This window comes from Rana temporaria, chromosome 6, assembly GCF_905171775.1.
Source record: "Rana temporaria chromosome 6, aRanTem1.1, whole genome shotgun sequence".
NCBI classification, from domain to species: domain Eukaryota; kingdom Metazoa; phylum Chordata; class Amphibia; order Anura; family Ranidae; genus Rana; species Rana temporaria.
The window spans coordinates 163,705,862-163,722,600 of record NC_053494.1 but is presented as its reverse complement, the minus strand read 5'-3'; the positions used below and the strand labels follow the sequence as shown (position 1 = coordinate 163,722,600).

At 41.2% G+C, this 16,739-nt stretch overlaps 1 protein-coding gene across 1 annotated transcript in view; it reads right to left on the bottom strand.

The window, feature by feature from the left end:
- Positions 1 to 811: 811 nt before the first annotated feature.
- The window catches only part of CIR1 (corepressor interacting with RBPJ, CIR1), a 45,888-nt gene continuing 29,960 nt past the window's right edge, over positions 812 to 16,739 (bottom strand). Inside the window, exons 8-10 of the mRNA XM_040357720.1 lie at positions 13,309 to 13,415; positions 9,192 to 9,286; positions 812 to 2,493 (exon numbers count right to left, since the gene is read on the bottom strand). Coding sequence (XP_040213654.1) covers positions 1,941 to 2,493; positions 9,192 to 9,286; positions 13,309 to 13,415 — 755 coding nt within the window. The 3' untranslated portion in view covers positions 812 to 1,940. The remainder of the gene's footprint in view (positions 2,494 to 9,191; positions 9,287 to 13,308; positions 13,416 to 16,739) is intronic.

The following is a 16,739-nucleotide window of genomic DNA, read 5'->3' as shown; positions in this document are numbered from 1 at the left end:
TGTTTCCAATTCCCAAAAAAATGATATCCAAGGCCAATGAGTGCTACGATATTAGTATGGAAGGACACGGTTCACGTATCTGTTTTTGGTGCCAAGATCTTGGGTGAGTAGATGTATGTACCAAAAAAAAAACTTCCAGTGCCGATCTGAGCAAAGGGTTGACTGATACTTTCAACACTCAACAAGGTAATATGATCTTGGGTAAGGTTAGCATTTTGGGGTTTATTAGGTTTAGCTTTTAAATTTCGTGTTCTGCTCATTTTAAAAATTGTACCTAAAAATCAAAAAACTTTGGTGAGTGAGAGAGACAGAGTGAGGTTATGTTTTTTTATATCTGCACCCATTGCAGATGCTACACTAAAGGAAGTGAAAGGAAAGGTTTGCAAAATGGCAGGAAATAAAAGTTTTTGGACATTGGTCAGCCAACGGGTTTCTTCATTGGAAGATTTCACTACGTCTGTTCTAGTCCCACCTCTTAAATGTTATATGTTACTTTCTATTCCTGTGACGTTGGTCTCTAGGACAAAAATAAATATGATAGTAGGTGAGTGTTAATCTGTTGGACAAAGCCCCCCTATGGGCAGTGAAAAAGATTGAAGGGGGTTCTAGACATACATTTGGTGCAAAGAGAAACAAATTGCTGACCTTTTTGGCTGCCTGGATGTTGTGCTACTCACATGACTGCAAAACTTTGAGCTACGGACATGTAACAAGAATGCAGGAAAAGGTCAGAACCCTAATTGACATCTAGGCAACTAGCATTTATAATTTGGTGTTTTTTTTTTTACCAACAAAGACATATCACTCATTATTTTATTCTAACATTTATTTTTCTGGAGAGTGGGCAAGTTTAACATTCTAACCCGGAAAAGTTGGCTTTGCTAAACAGAAAAAAAATATATATATATTCTGTCCTATAGAAATTGGTGTAACTGAAAATGGACATTTTGGAAACATGAACTCAATCAAACCTTCTGTACGAGTCAATTCCTTCCACCTCCTGTGATAACTTATTCCTGGTCAATAGTAAGATATAGGTGTGGGAGAGGCAGCAGAGCTCAATCATGAAATCTACGAGAGATATGATATTTCTATAAAAAAGTTGTTTGGGTTGGGAGGATCCCACTGTGTTTAAGGCAATTCAAGCTTGTGAGGCGCTTGTTCTATAAACCTGAGGACTCTTTACAAAGTATGCCCACTGTTTTTTTTACTTATTAAAAAAATTCCCATCCAGTAGGAAGCCTGAATGCTATCAAAATGACAATATATGACTTTTACAAAAAAATAAAAAAATGTATTCAGCTGTCCAGCTAATAGTGGGCCAAATAAGATCCTTCAGCATTGCTGCATTCATTTGAAGGGGGAAGCACATAATCAGAGAGGAGAAATGGGGGACAGGGTTGGTATCAGGTAGGTTATAATTCGCTATAAGGTGGTCTGACAAAGAGCCTGTCCCTTATTCTCTTCCAACAGCATACACACATGCCCATTTTAATGCAGGAGCGTGTGAAGCCACTCAGTGTAAGTTTCAAAACACACTACCAGCATACAGTTCCCCTATGTCAAGGATCTTTTTTTTTTTTTTTGGATAACAGTTGCCCTTTTAAAAGCAAATTTAGATCAACAAGAAAACCAATGTTATAAAATACACAAAAAAAAAAAAAGAAGAAGAAACTTGCACAAAACAAAATGAGTGCTAACCAACATTTTCTACTTTAGAGACAATAAGCCAATCTTGTTGACTGGGTAAATGTTTATACAAGATAATGTCTATGTTGCATTATTGATCCAATTAAATTATTTTCCCCTTACATTGTCAGTTAAAAAAACAAAAAAAAAAAAAACACACAACATAACCTTAAAATTGAATTGCAGTAGACAAAAGTCTGATCTCTTCCAGGGCCCCTACTTCTTCAGTCTTGGCTTCTGCTCCTCAATGCTCAGCGCCTTTTCTCAGAGTCATACTTCTTCCCGTCTCGATGGTCATATCTGTTTGGACTTCTGCTAGTATACCTGTTGCTTCTGGATCGATCATTACTTGGGCTTCGCTTAGATCTAGATTTCTCCGATCTATGGCTTTTCTCAGGTCTGCCATCTCTTTGATGTGACCTGCTATGTTCCTCGGCCCTGTGATGTTCATGTTTTTCTTTCTGAGACCTTTTGTCTTCAGTTTTGAGGTTGCGATTTTCCTCCCGACCACTATAATCTTTTCTCTGGCTAGATGAAGATTCATCTTCTCTTCTGCTCTTCTGTGACACGTTTTTTTTTTCACAGTCACTACTGTTGTCATCAGATTCCTTGGCATGCTTTGTTTTTTTGGATTGTTTCCGATGTCTCTTCTCATCCTCACTCTCAGAGGAGCTGTCACTACTGCTGGAGGATCCGCTGGAGGAGCTGCTGGTCTTGTGCTTCTTCTGCTTACTCTTGCTTTTCTTCTTTTTTAGCTTCTTTTTCTTGTCCTTCTTTTTCTTCTTTTCAAGCCGATCTAGTTTTCTGGAACAGGAATAAATAACAAAAGTCAAACCAAGATGAAGCTTGTACAGCAACTTAACGCAACACAAATTTGGTAAAGTGCTAGTTTTGTCCGGGGCATTGTGCATGTGAGCTACCTCATTCAAGGCACCTGGGACCAGATTCTCAAAGGGCTTACGACGGCGCAACGCCATGTACGCCGTTGTAAGTCCTAATCTGGGCCTTTGTATCAATGCGACTGATTCTTAGAATCAGTTACGCATAGATATCCATTAGATCCGACCGGCGTAAGGCTCTTACGCTGTCGGATCTTAAATGCAATTTTTTTTTTTGCTGCTAGGTGTCGCCTCCGTCGTTTTCCCCGTCGAGTATGCAAATTAGCTAAATATGCGAATTCCCAAACGTACGCGCGGTCGACGCAGTGAAGTTACGACATTTACGTTAGTTTTGCGCGGCGTAAAGTTGCCCCTGCTATATGAGGGGCAACCAATGTTAAGTATGGCCGTCGTTCCCGCGTCGAAATGTTAAAGTTTGCGTAAGTCGTCCGTGAATGGGGCTGGACGCCATTTACGTTTACGTCGAAACCAATGACGTCCTTGCGACGTCATTTGGAGCAATGCACCCTGGAATATTTTCCGGACGGCGCATGCGCAGTACGTTCGGCGCGGGAACGCGCTTAATTTAAATGCTCCACGCCCCCTACCCGGCAAATTTGAATTAGGCGGGCTTGCGCCGGGTGATTTACGCTACGCCGCCGCAACTTTATAGGCAAGTTCTTTGTGAATAAAGCACATGCCTGTAAAACTAGCGGCGGTGTAACGTAAATCAGATACTTTACGCCCGCACAGTTTTACGCCCATATACGAGAATCTGGGCCCTGGAGTTTTTTACCGTTTGCCCATGGACCCTTGCACTCAGCTTAAAGTCCAACCGAAGACTCAACTTTTAAAACCCCCCCAGTGGTTTTGGATGGGCCCATCATGGTAATGCAGCATCAATGATCTCTGTATACAGTGTGCGACTCAATGTGCTCTGCAAATTGCACTACAACCTTTTGCAGCTTTCTGACTTCAAGGCTGAATGACCTCCAGTTTCATCTAACCCCTCCCTCAGCAGGCAGGCTGTCATCGCCATATCCCCATGCCACATACTTCACGTGTGTGTTACGCTAGATACGCACACATTACAGGCATACCCCACTTTTAAGTACACAATAGGGATTAGAAGCCCATTGATTTCTATTCAGAAGTGGAGCCTGTTTTTGCATTCTCCAGCGATAGTAAATAAACCCCATTGTGTACTTAAAAGTGGGGTATGCCTGTATTAATTCGTATGGGTTCAGCAATTTTTCAGACTATTTTTCTGGAGTAAACATCAGTTTTCGTGTGTGAATATTTCGAAGACAAACGCCATTGGAACAAATGTTTGCACATGCTGTCCTCTAATGCAATAGAGACTTTTGTTGTATATTGGGTTAAAATGTAGATGATACGATGGGCAATATACACATTTTTAGCTCCTTCCATTGATCTGGAGAAGTTCTGGTCAAACACTGCACCAGGGTTACACTGATAAAAGGTCAACAATAAGCTTGACCATTTCAGATAGTTCTATATATGTTTGGTATTGGGTGCATTTACATCCTCAGAAGTGATAATAGAATTGCCATACTTCATCTTGTAATTCTATCAAAAAGGCAAACGTCTTAATTTAATAAGATTAATGAAATGTGTTTGTAATGGGAAGCTAAACACCAACTTGTATACAAATATGCAACAGTTATATAATGCAGGTTGTGTAATTAAAATGGTAAACAGACATGTGAAAGGCCGGGGGGCATTCAAAGGGAAACCTGTTTATGAATATGCAGGGGTTAAAGCAGTAGTAAACTCTGCATTGTGATTTTTACCTACCTAAGCTTATAATAAAACTTACCTGTAGGTTGAAGGAATATCCTCTAAACATGTGTCATTTAGGAGATATTCTCTATTTGGCAGCTGGTGATGTCACCAGTGCATGCACTTGAAAGGAACGGCATACCCACTCCCTCAGAGCTCTGTGCTGCATCTGTGACGTCATCATGGCCCAGGCCTTTTAGGCAGCCGCAGCCCACGAACATGGAAAGACCAGGTGAAGATAGAAGGCTCAGCAGTGGTGACAGCGTGCTGCTGGAGGGCTTAATTTCAAGGCTAGTCGTTCATAATGTGCTAGTGTGTGATGCATGCTAGCACATTACGCCTTTACCTTGAAGGGAGAACGTTTCCTTTCAAAGGAAAACCTGTGTTTGCAGCTGACATATGCCAAGAAACATTTTTAAGCATAAGATTAAAAGCGCTTGTATGATTAAACATTTAGCTTCTTCTACAATCTAGTGAAGGAGGAGTAGGTACATATTAGTGGAAGCTCATTTGGCTAAAAGAGACAGAAAAACTGGGTATACTAAAGTGGACACCATGAGACCAAAGAAGATTATGCCAGAAAGAACGTCACCTCTGGGGATGACCTAGTGGAATACAGAAATGGTGAATCCACTATATTGACTCTTTAGGGTATCCCTATAGCATACAAACCATTGTCATTTCCCATTTGCTAGAAAGTTTAGATAGTTTGTGCATGTGTGTTGTGTGCATATTTGTAATTTCTTGTAATTTCTTGTATTGTTTTCCTACCGTTGTAAGTCGTTTTTATGTGCAGCATTCTTATTAATTAAAATCAAATTCATATACATTACTGGGGTTTCCGTTTCCTTGCTTTACCACAAAGTAACCAAAAAAGATGCAAGCAAAACATGTGGGCATTACGTGATGTAGTCTGCATGCCAATTAAACTCACTCAGTAGGATCTACTCTCATGACCCTGCAGTGATAGGGGACGTTTCTACTCACCAATCACTGCCCATACGAACACACAAAAGCCTGCTCAAATTGCTGGAATGTCTCGCCAGCCCACCAGATGACTGGTGACTTTTAGAGAGTTGTAGGCACAATTTTTATGTTACAGAATAGATGTAGAGTGCCCTGCCAACTCCTACTACTGTCACTGGGTCTGCAATATAGAATATCTTGGAAACAGACCAAGGCATAAGCTATACACTTTTCCGTTAAGCACTGGCTTAAAGGTATAGTTCTTGGAAAGGACTGCAGTCTCTTCAGGGATCCTTTCTGTGCACTTTTCCTCCCTTAAATCTACATTTCCATACCAACAATGCTTCCAGGAGACCCTGAAAACTTCCACTGGTTACTTGCTTTAGAAAGTGCACTCTCTGCCTTTATGGATTTGTTTGTGAAATCACATGATTAAGGGCTATATTCTTCCTTTACTACTTTGTCAACCACTGACCTGGAACAAGCATGCGCAGAGCAGACGATGAGACTCCCAATATGCCTGTTCTAGACCATTGACTCTTTAAATAGTGAAGTAATAATAGGGATAAGCTTCAAAATCAGGTCAGCAATTATATATATTTTGTTTAATGGGTATCATTTTATAATTAAATGTAAACATAGTAATAATAATAGACTGGTCTAGAGGCTTGCATTATTACCATGGATATGCATTAGTAAAACTTAAAGCGGGTCCGCAACCCACCGATCATGATCTGTCTGTTGATCGTGAATAGGTCATGGGTAGACTGCAATCCTTTGTTGACAACCTTCAGAACTTGGACAAGAGGGGGCCCTTACTGGTACTGGTCCCCTCTCCTCCTGCAGCTGCTAAAAGCCACTTCTCCTCCTCCCCCCCCCTCCACGGCATTCAGTGGCTGCAGGAGGTAAGGGCAAATGCCACTCCTGTCCAAGTTCTGTGGGCCGGAAATGAAGGATCGCGGTCTACCATTCACCTCAATGATTGATGGGTAAATGAGATCTGCAGGTTGCTGACCCCTGCTTCAAGTCTTAATATTCATGTCCGCTGCAATAATACAAGCCTCTGAACCAAAGCAATATGATTATTCCCTGCAGCGCTTACCAGCCCCTTCCTTTTCTAATGTACACAGTGAGTGATCAGTAGCATTGCTTAGTTCAAAAGCAGAGTATTTTACAAACAAGATCCAAATTACCAATCAGCTAACATAAGAAATATCTCAGCAGAAAAACCCGTTTGAACCAACGGATGCGGCTGTACTAAGCAGCGCTGTTTTTTTTAGCTTAAATGATCCGCCACACCAGTCATGTTGAATAACGTATGTAGTATTTCTTATTTCATGTGCCCACATAATAAATTAAAAAAAGAAGCTTACGGCTACTTCATTGTCCAAGAAATAAATTCACAGCATAAAAATATTACTTGGCTTATGGCCTGAACTAGTTATATATTCCATTAGAAAAAATCTGTACGTGTAATTTGCGTAAACACCCACCATTGTTTTGTGTAATCCCAGCATCCCTGCTGACAATACAAAGTTAACCAATAGAGAAACTATTCAACAACTCTGTGTCTAAATCCTATAATTCCCCTCATTCTAGGCATGGCTGAATATTTTCCCCTCAATGGACGAGCCAATTACAGTATACATTGCCACTTCACAAACGCAAGGATCACGCTGTTAAATAAGACTTTATATTTGTCTGCCACAGTACAGAACAAGCGCATGAAACTATTTAATAAGGACACCCATGTGGAACGGGTCAGATTGGATAAGATGCACATATAGCTTTATTCTAACTAAAGAATGAAATGTGTTTTGTTTGAGTGGATCCAAACAAATTATACATGACTGGAGAAAATAGTGACAATCTTTTCAGAGTTCTGCTCACAGCAATGATTCTCTCCAGGAATTCCTCAATATTTTTACAGAAAAAAAATTGAAATTTAACTTGTAATAGACTGAACTGCTTTAAAGAGGGGAAATGCATAATGAGATACATAAAGGCTTACTTGGAGCGATTGCCTCTTGTTTCCTGTGATAGTGACACACACACAGGAAGTAAGTGGAATCTGACCTATAGGGTCACAATCTACAATACAAAACTGGCACAGGCACTTTCTCCCTCAATCTTGCATGCTTTTACGGTCATCTGCGTCTCAATTGGATAGAGAACTTTAGCAATTGTACAGCAGAAATGCATATGGAAAAACGGGGAAATGTTTACATCTGTCTGCATGGAACCTCTCATGGAACCTGCCATGGAGAGAAATAACAGAGCCGCTATTGCCAGCTTCAAGAAAAAAAAAGTAGGCAATTCCATGATTGTTATACTGATCCTCTGGTTTCCTTATTTAACCACTTCCGGACCGCCCACTGCATACACTATTTGACGTTATATACCAGGGTATGGCAGCAGCCATCATAACCTCTATATATTTTTACACAGTAAGGCCCAGGAATATCATGCAAAAACACAGACGTGGCTTCTGCACCTGGAAATGGGTGGTAGGTAGGAGGGTAGATGATGCAGAGTGTGTGCTAATGAGGACAGCTGGTCTCATGACCTAAAGTCTGTGCAGGAAATAAGGCAGAAGTAATGGAGAAGTGCTTTCAATCAGCCACGAGGACAGTGGGGTAAGTGTGTGTAGAATAAATGAAAAGCTTTGCGATTTAAAAAAAAATAAAAAAATTTATTAATTAATTAAATATATTGGTACACAGGAGAGATGGAATTTTGAGAGAGAAAAAAAAAGGGGGGGGGGGGAAAGAGTTGAACTTTGCCTTTAAGCAACTCAGAATCAGAGTCTCTGCAGCCGATAGTTCAGAAGCTGCTAGGGTTGTGGACAAACCAGATATAGAAGTTGTTGGAGAGGGTATGAAAATGTGTTTGAACAAGCATAAAACTTGGTGATTTGAGTCAAAGTCTTGGTAAAAACCTGAGCTAAAATTGCAGACTCAGCCACATCGGACTGAACTATAAAGAGGACTCAGAACTCGGAGAACAGGAAAGAGCAGAGGGCAACATTACCCATAAGCATGAATATCTACCATGGAAAAATGGGGAATAATATTGCCTTGTGACCTATGCAAAGAGGTAGGACCTGGTGCACAACCTGGCCAGGCTGCTCAGTGAGATTTAAAAGACAGGGCAAGTGTAAAGGCAATGCCAGCAGATTTGAATACAGAAAGTGCTCTGCACTGGCACAAATGCTCCCGATGCCTGACCCGATACTTGGTCGGTGGCAAGCGGAGAGGGCGGGCGGCGTCAGTAGGCGGATCGGGCCGCCTCAGTAGGTTCAGTGGGCGGATCAAGCTTAGTGGGCGGAGAGGTCACCATCATCTTGGCACACCCTGCACTTGGCCATAGTAAGCCAGCAGCTGACATCTTGTTTACACCCAGCACATGTAGTTCGGGCTGGGTGTAACAAGATGTCTGCCGATACTTACTGATGCCAAGTGTACCAAGATGGGCGCTGCAGCATAGCATTTCCTCATGTCATTTATTGTTGCATTTCAGTGCCTGCCCATAAGTGCCAGCCACCTATCAGTGCCCATAACTGCCGCGCCCGTCAGTGCCAGCCGCGCCCGTCAGTGACCATCAAACTGTCACATGGCATTAAAAAAAAGTATCAGTAATCGGTATCGGCGAGTACATGAAAAAAAAAGTATCGGTACTTGTACTCGGTCTTAAAAAAGTGGTATCGGGACAACCCTAGTCAGTACCCATTCTCTGATTGGAGAAGTTGAAGCAATAACCAGTATTATAAGTAATGATGAGAGATGCGAGGAGGAGCAAGATCTAGTAAATTATTTTTGACTTCAATATTTATCAGTCACTTCATAGCATTTATACCTTAGAAGTTTCTGTTTTTGTTTTGTTGTTAAGGATTTCAGAAATTCCACTTCTGGGTCATCATCTTCTTCCTCTGCCTCACTGACTACATAGACCTATAAATAAAGAAGATATTTGGCTATAAACAAAATATAAAAACTAAAAAATGCAGCATCAAAAGATTAGCTACGAAGTTTGTCCGTTTATCCCAATCGAGGACTTTAAATGGATCGTTAAAGTGGAGCTTTTATTAACAAAAAGATATTGTGAAATGTATTGCTTTTTTTGGCAGGTTCTAAACTCTTAAGGCTTGTGCAAACATGATACATATCCAGCCACAAGAAGAGCAAGGCCAAAAAAAATTGCCAAAAAATCTTAGCCAGTACCTAAAAACATATCAATCCTTTCATAAGTCAGTTATATCATGAAGGCAACAACACAGGAGCCACCACCCATCCAGACCTGTGAACCCAAACCTTCAAAGTGGTCACCTGCTGTAAGCACCTTCCACACTGATGAACTGCTACCTACCCAGACTGATTGTTTACGGCTCTCTTTTCCATTTATATAAACTAGGGTACAGAAACATGTGTTCTTAAAGATCCATCTTGCGACTCAAACTGTAAACTTTTTAATTTAGAGGTTTTGACATATCCATGGAGTTTAAGGTTAAGGCTTAAAGTGGTTCTAAAGACTCGAGGTTGAGCATGAAGGTATAAAAAAAAAAAAAAAAAAAAAAAAACACCCACACACACCTCTGTGCATCATCTGCCCCCCCCCCCCAATACTTATCTCAATCCAGGGATATGCACGAGTGCCTCAGTTCTCTGCCTCCTAATTGGAGGAGACACCACCGTGAGCCATTGGCTCCCGCTGTCAATCACAACAACTGAGCCAATAAGAAGAGAAAGAGAAGGGCGGGGCCAGGCTGCAGCTCTGTGTGTGAATGGACATGGCGGGAGTAAGCCTACATGTGTGCCCTATTGCAAGCTACTTGTTCTGGGGGCACTTGGCAGGAGGGAGGGGCCAGGAGCAGCGGCAAGGGCCCACAGAGCAGGTAAGCATAATGCTGCGCACACGATCGGATTTTCCGACGGAATTCCACGCAGGCTTGGCTTGCATACACACGGTCACACAAAAGTTCTCGGAACGTTCGACCGTCAAGAAAGTTGACCGCGGTGACGTACAACACTACAACGAGCCGAGAAAATGAAATTCAATGCTTCCGAGCACGCAAATTGTTTCCAAGCATGTGTCGGAATTTTGCGCGTCAGAATTGCTACAGAAGATTGGAATTTCCGATTGGAATTTTTTACGTCGGAAAATTTGAGAACCAGCTCTCAAATTTTTGTTGGTGGAAATTCCGACAGGAAAAGTCTGATGGAGCATACACACGGTTGGAATTTCCGACCAAAAGCTCACATCGGACATTTTTTTGTTGGAAATTCCGACCGTGTGTACGGGGCATAACATTAAAGAGAGTCTTTAATAATCACTTTAATGTGAAGCCACAGCCGGGCGCCCACAGTAGTGATGCCGGCGCCGCGGAGAGGAGAGGGGAGACGAGTGGGGCTTCGTATCGCATCGCTGGACCCTGGGACAGGTGAGTGTCCGATTATTAAAAGTCAGCAGCTGCAGTATTTGTAGTTGCCGACTTTTAATATTTTTATTTTAGTAGGAACTCCGCTTTAACATATTGAAAAAGACAAAAACGTTAGAGTTTCAAACAGTGCATACAAATAGGAATTATATATCTGAATCAAAAACAAGGAAAATTGTCCCTTTCATTCTTTATTTATTTTATTCTTTATTTATTCACTATTGACCTTGGAAGCTGCATTTATACACTTTAGCAGAAATTGCTTGTAGCAGCATTTTGCACAACTCCCTACCAGTCTTTTATATCAACTGGGTGAAATTTTTGACCGTTCTTTCATGCCAAATTGCCTTAGTCGCAAGAGGTCTGTGGGTTTCTAAGGTCTAATACACTGCACTATATTATTTTTGTTTTGAGATTTGCTTTGAGGTTGCCATTCATTTTACTAAAACTGTGTAATAGTATGCCTTCCTAAACAATCCATTCATACCCAATAAGACAGGTGCTAAAAGGTACAATCAGAAAGTAATGTGTAAAGTCTGTAGGGACTTTTGCAACTTTAGGTCCACCTAATCACTCCTGCTGTAGCTATGACATCTACTGAAGGAAATACAACCATATATTTTAAAGTCATCATGCCTACATTTTCCACTTATTATGTCATAAAATGGAATTACCATATTTATCGGCGTATAACACGCAATCCAATTTAAGTGGGAAGTTTAAGGATTTGAAGCAAAATAATGGTCAGTGAGCATCAATGCAGTCGATCTGTGCCCATCTGCAGCCTCAGTGCAGCCGATCTGCAGCCTCAGTGCAGCCCGACCTGTGCCGATCTGCAGCCTCAGTGCAGCCCGACCTGTGCCGATCTGCAGCCTCAGTGCAGCCCGACCTGTGCCGATCTGCAGCCCGACCTGTGCCCCTCTGCAGCCCGACCTGTGCCCCTCTGCAGCCCGACCTGTGCCCCTCTGCAGCCCGACCTGTGCCCCTCTGCAGCCCGACCTGTGCCCCTCTGCAGCCCGACCTGTGCCCCTCTGCAGCCTATAAATTTACCAAAATTCAGCCTGTTCAGTGCCCATTTTCAGTCTCACCTTTGCAATCAGTGTCAGATTATCCCTGCTGTCTCCGAGGGAAGAGGAGCGAGCGCCGATGAATTACTCAGAGCCTTCCTGTGTACCCAGCACTCCGTTACTCACAGCCATGCCTCCTGCCCCTGCTCATATGATAGACAGTAGAGTGGTCCAATGTGGGGCCAGGAGGCGTGGCTGTGCATGACGGAGTGCCGGGTACACAGGAAGGAGATTGCGGCTCTATATAATTCAGCGGCGCTCGCTCCTCTTCCCTCAGAGACATCAGAGATTGGCGTATAACATGCACACGTGATTTTCCCCTGATTTTAAGGGGGAAAAAAGTGTGTGTTATACGCCGATAAATACGTTAATAAACCTTAAAACAATGATGGAAAAAATTATTGCAGATTCTGTATGCATTACAAGACAGATACATCAAAAATTGTACAATAGGCATGGCTTCAGTAAAAGCAACTCTTCTTCTGAGACCTTAAAAAAGAAGCTGCCATCAACGCAAATAACCCCATAATAATTTTGCACATTTTTCCAGAAGAGATAGCAAAAGTAGTAAAATGGTGAAAAAAGTGGGACTTTGTTTATGCAATATAACAGCTCAGCTGTTAGCATGAATGAAGTCTGTATTTCAAACAGTCAACAGCCATAAAAGCCTTCTGTACAGCAGAGGGACAATGTAATGTGCAAGCAGAGCACAATAAAAATGGACAAGACACAAAACATGAATATAGAGTGAAAGTAATATGTTGCACTAAGTTTAATATCCCTGTCCTTTACAAAGTGTTCTAATGTGTTACAGTTTGTGCCCATGCAGTGCTTTGTCTGTCTTCAAAAGCTCTTGACAAATCCATCACTAAAGTGGCTTGCGAACAGATTGCTCAGGAAAAAAGCTTTATGGAGTGGTCATCAGGAAGCTCCAGCATTACACTTAGGTGTGTTGTTGCTGTGGAGATAGCTGCCTTTTATTATGAATATTCAATTACAGCAATCGCTGTGTCGGGATGATACAAAGCCTAATGCACCCAGTTTTTTTTTGTAATCCCAGCAACATCAAGTCAATGTGGAGCACAGTTGATCACCAATGTGTCCATTTAGAAACAAATTCTCTGTCTATTGTTCCTATTCAAAGCCTCTCCGGGCCCTGCCAGCAGGTATTTGAGAAAGAACAATGTACTTTGGAATGGCAGCCATTACCCAGGTTGGCACTTTATGGAACTTGGAGAAATGATGTTCAATTTTTTTCCAAGATAAAATTAAAAAAAAATAATGTTTTTCTTTATACTTCTTGAATATAGCAGGTCTGAAAAAAAAGTCCTTTGCCAACATAAGCCATTTTAATGTTCTTTACCGCCCTACGAATGCTAAGTAGCAATTTTCAAGTAATCGCATGTAAATTTATAGATATTTTCAGCTTACCGATAATAAAAATAAATATATAAATAAAAAAGATCATTACCTGTGATGGATCATTTACGGTCTGGTTTCTTCCCAGTACATTTTGTTTCAGAGCAAACCCACTGTTTCTCATCTCCGCCATTAACTCCGAGGGGTGCATTGATGGTCCTGTGAAGAGGAATTTTGGTATGAATGCATCACTGATATCTACCTATCTTTATTCTGACTCCGCGGTAGGAATGTGTTTGAAGCTTTGTTAAGTCAAATCGCAGCTAAATCAACTCAATAATCTTCTGCTGGGAAAAGCATCGGATATGATTTTCTAAAACAGCAGCCAGGAGATTCGGAATACAGAATAATTGCATTTGTGTTAAAGCGAGGAGCCGGATTCTCCTCTTATGTAACTTACTAATGCCTGGTGTATTGTAAAGGATTCTCATTACAGTACAGGACAACGCTGGAAGGGGTCCTGGTGTTCCCTAGATTAAGCAACGAGTTTCTTGGCAGCTTACCATCCAGTACAAAGCAACCATACCAGAAAAATATGCGTCTGCCAGCTAGAAACTTTCATGTTCGCTGCACAATACAGTGGTGGAATATGGGCCATACTTAAAATCCAGCTACTTGGAATGATCATTATTCCACTTAATGCTGGCACCCACAGCTCACTTCACTATTGGCAAGACGTAAATTTGTGCCACTCACAAATGCCCTTTAAATGCTCATTTCATACTTGTTATCCCTGCAGTGAAGGCCATTATGAATGTACGGGAAACATTTCTGCTTATTGAAATAATTACAATAGGTTTAAAAGGCACAGGCCTTGGCAGCTTAGTTTGCCATCAGACCAACGCATATGAGAATAACAGGAAACACAGGAACAGTAAAACACATAGGGGAAGGAATAGAGCTCTGATTGATACATTAATAGACACAGTCAAGCTCCAAAATTGATTGGTCGTCATTTCTAAAAACTTAGCCATTAACGTGCCGCTATTTTAACACAAAGGGGGCTGTTAAAGAGGAGCTCTCAGAAAATAAATAAAAATATCTTTTAATTCACACATTCTAAAGTCATGGAATAATTTTCTCAGTTCAGCTAGTGAAATTACTTAAAGTGAACCTGTCCAGGCTTACAAGATGTAGCAAAAATATATTTTTACACTTTGCTACTAATACAGTAAAACCTTGGTTTGAGAGTAACTTGGTTTGAGAGCGTTTGGCAAGACAAGCAAAATGTTTTAATACATTTTGGCTTGATATACAAGCGATGTCTTGATATAAGAGTAGAGTCATGTTACAACTGAGTAGAAAAAAGAAGAGTGTAGCAATATGGTTACAATTAAGCAACTTATTGCTAACACTTAAAGGTGCCTCTTTTCTCTTATATACCCTGTAAAAAAAAATCTTTAATATACAAGTGCTTTGGATTACAAGCATGTTCCTGGATTGAATTATGCTCGACTTTACTGTACTTTAGCTGCCATCTGCACTGTAGATAGTGGACATTGAAATAGATTTAGTCATTCGGCGAAAGAGATAATAACCTTCCAGAATGTGCCCTAACAGGGTATGAACTTTCATTTGTAAATCTTGAATTTTGACTCGTACGTTTTCGGTTGAGAATAAGTCCTGGTTCACACGAGTGTGATGCGGGAACCCTGCAAATCCACTGCGGGTTCCGGTCTTGCACCCTACTCGCACAGCAGCTCACACTTCCAATGCGCGAACTGCCGGGAGTGTCAATACATTGTTAATGATAGGCATATCGCACTGAGAACTGACAGCTCGGACATTAATCTGATTCACACCCATGCGATCTAATTCTAGTGTGGACTAAAAAAAGGGTCCTGAGCGAGTTTGGTTCGAATGCGATGCAATATCAGCCATACTATCTGTATGGCTGAAATCGAATTGCACGGACATCGCATACACCAATACAGTGATCAGTGCTAAAAACTGTGTGGGGAGTGCTTTTACTGTGGGAAGTCAGAGATCCATGTTCCTGCTTAGCAGAAACACAGGATCACTACCTTCCCTTGTCACAGAATGGCGATCTGCCTTGTTTAAATAGGCAGATCGATATTCTGCCTGTCTCCCGAACGATCCCTGGGTTCCAGTGGACATTGTGTCCTCTCGGACCTGCCGATTGGCTCCCGCTGTGTCCAATCACAGCAGGAGCATGTTGCTGGAGGAGTGTATGCACCCTAGACCCATGAGTGCAGAATCACATACAGGTATGTGATTCTGCACAGAGGAGCTGCAACCCCGCAGTAAATGTACGTGGGCGGTTGGCAACAGGTTAAACAATCGTATGAAAATAGAACTATCAGCGCAGTTACACGACTGATACTCTCCAAGACATACGACTCCCTTGGATATCCTATGAAAAACCCTAATATCTTAGAATTCCTCTACCTGACCTCAAAAATGTCCATCTATTTATACAGTATTGGACACCTCGCCAACAGGCCCATTTCCTAGTCCTTAGCTTCCCCCCCCCCCTTTTTCTTTTTCTCTCTACACCAATTTTTATAATGTATATTTGTAATTTTGTCTTAATATTTTCTATGATAACTTGTCACTAAATATACTTAAAATGTACCTACAGGCTCTAATGTATACATGTAAGGTCTGAATTTTTTCTTTTTTTTTTTGTAACTATGATAAAAGTCTTAATTATTATACAGGAATTATAAAACAAAAAAATATATTGTACAAATAGGGTATAAACTTTCTAAATACCAGGGCATAGTAGGTCATTAGAGGTGGGGGAATTACTATAGTTTCAATCGCTCATGTTAGCAAATGTGATCAGATTTATGGCTCTGTATTATGTAGTGTAAATCGAAGCTGCTGCAAATTGCTGAAATTGGTGAAAGGTACCATCTGACCATCGATTTAAGATTCAGCAGTGCATGGCATGCCAACCACAAAAGGAATCCTGGACTGGACTGCTGCTGAATTGCTATTTCTGTAACCAATTTGCTGTAATCACCAATATCTTCCAATGTAAAAAAAGATAAGTACATCTCACTCTTTTAAATGTGTGTTATGACAGGCTAACTGTATCTTAAATGGAGTGAACTAAACCTGCATAAATTATATATCAGTTGTATGCCATAGCTGGGTTTTACATCTTATGTTTTAAAATAATCCTGCTGCTTCAAGGAAATCATTAGTGAGAGAATGCCAGCTGACCTTCCCTTCAAAATTGCCAGACTGTGATGTTAATCCAATTGCTTCAAAACTTTGATGAAATAACCCAAAATAGTTATGTAGACCAGGAATTCTAGTCTTCAGTGACAACACAAATGTTCCAAATCAGATGAATGCATTATATCAAACATGAAAACCAACAAACTAGTTTTAGCAGAAGTAAGCAATATCAGTCGTGGTGGGACTGGGAACAGTTGTGAACTCCAGACTGGACTATGCTAATGCCCTTTACCTTGGACTCCCAAAGTACCAAATTGCTCGTCTGCAAGTCGT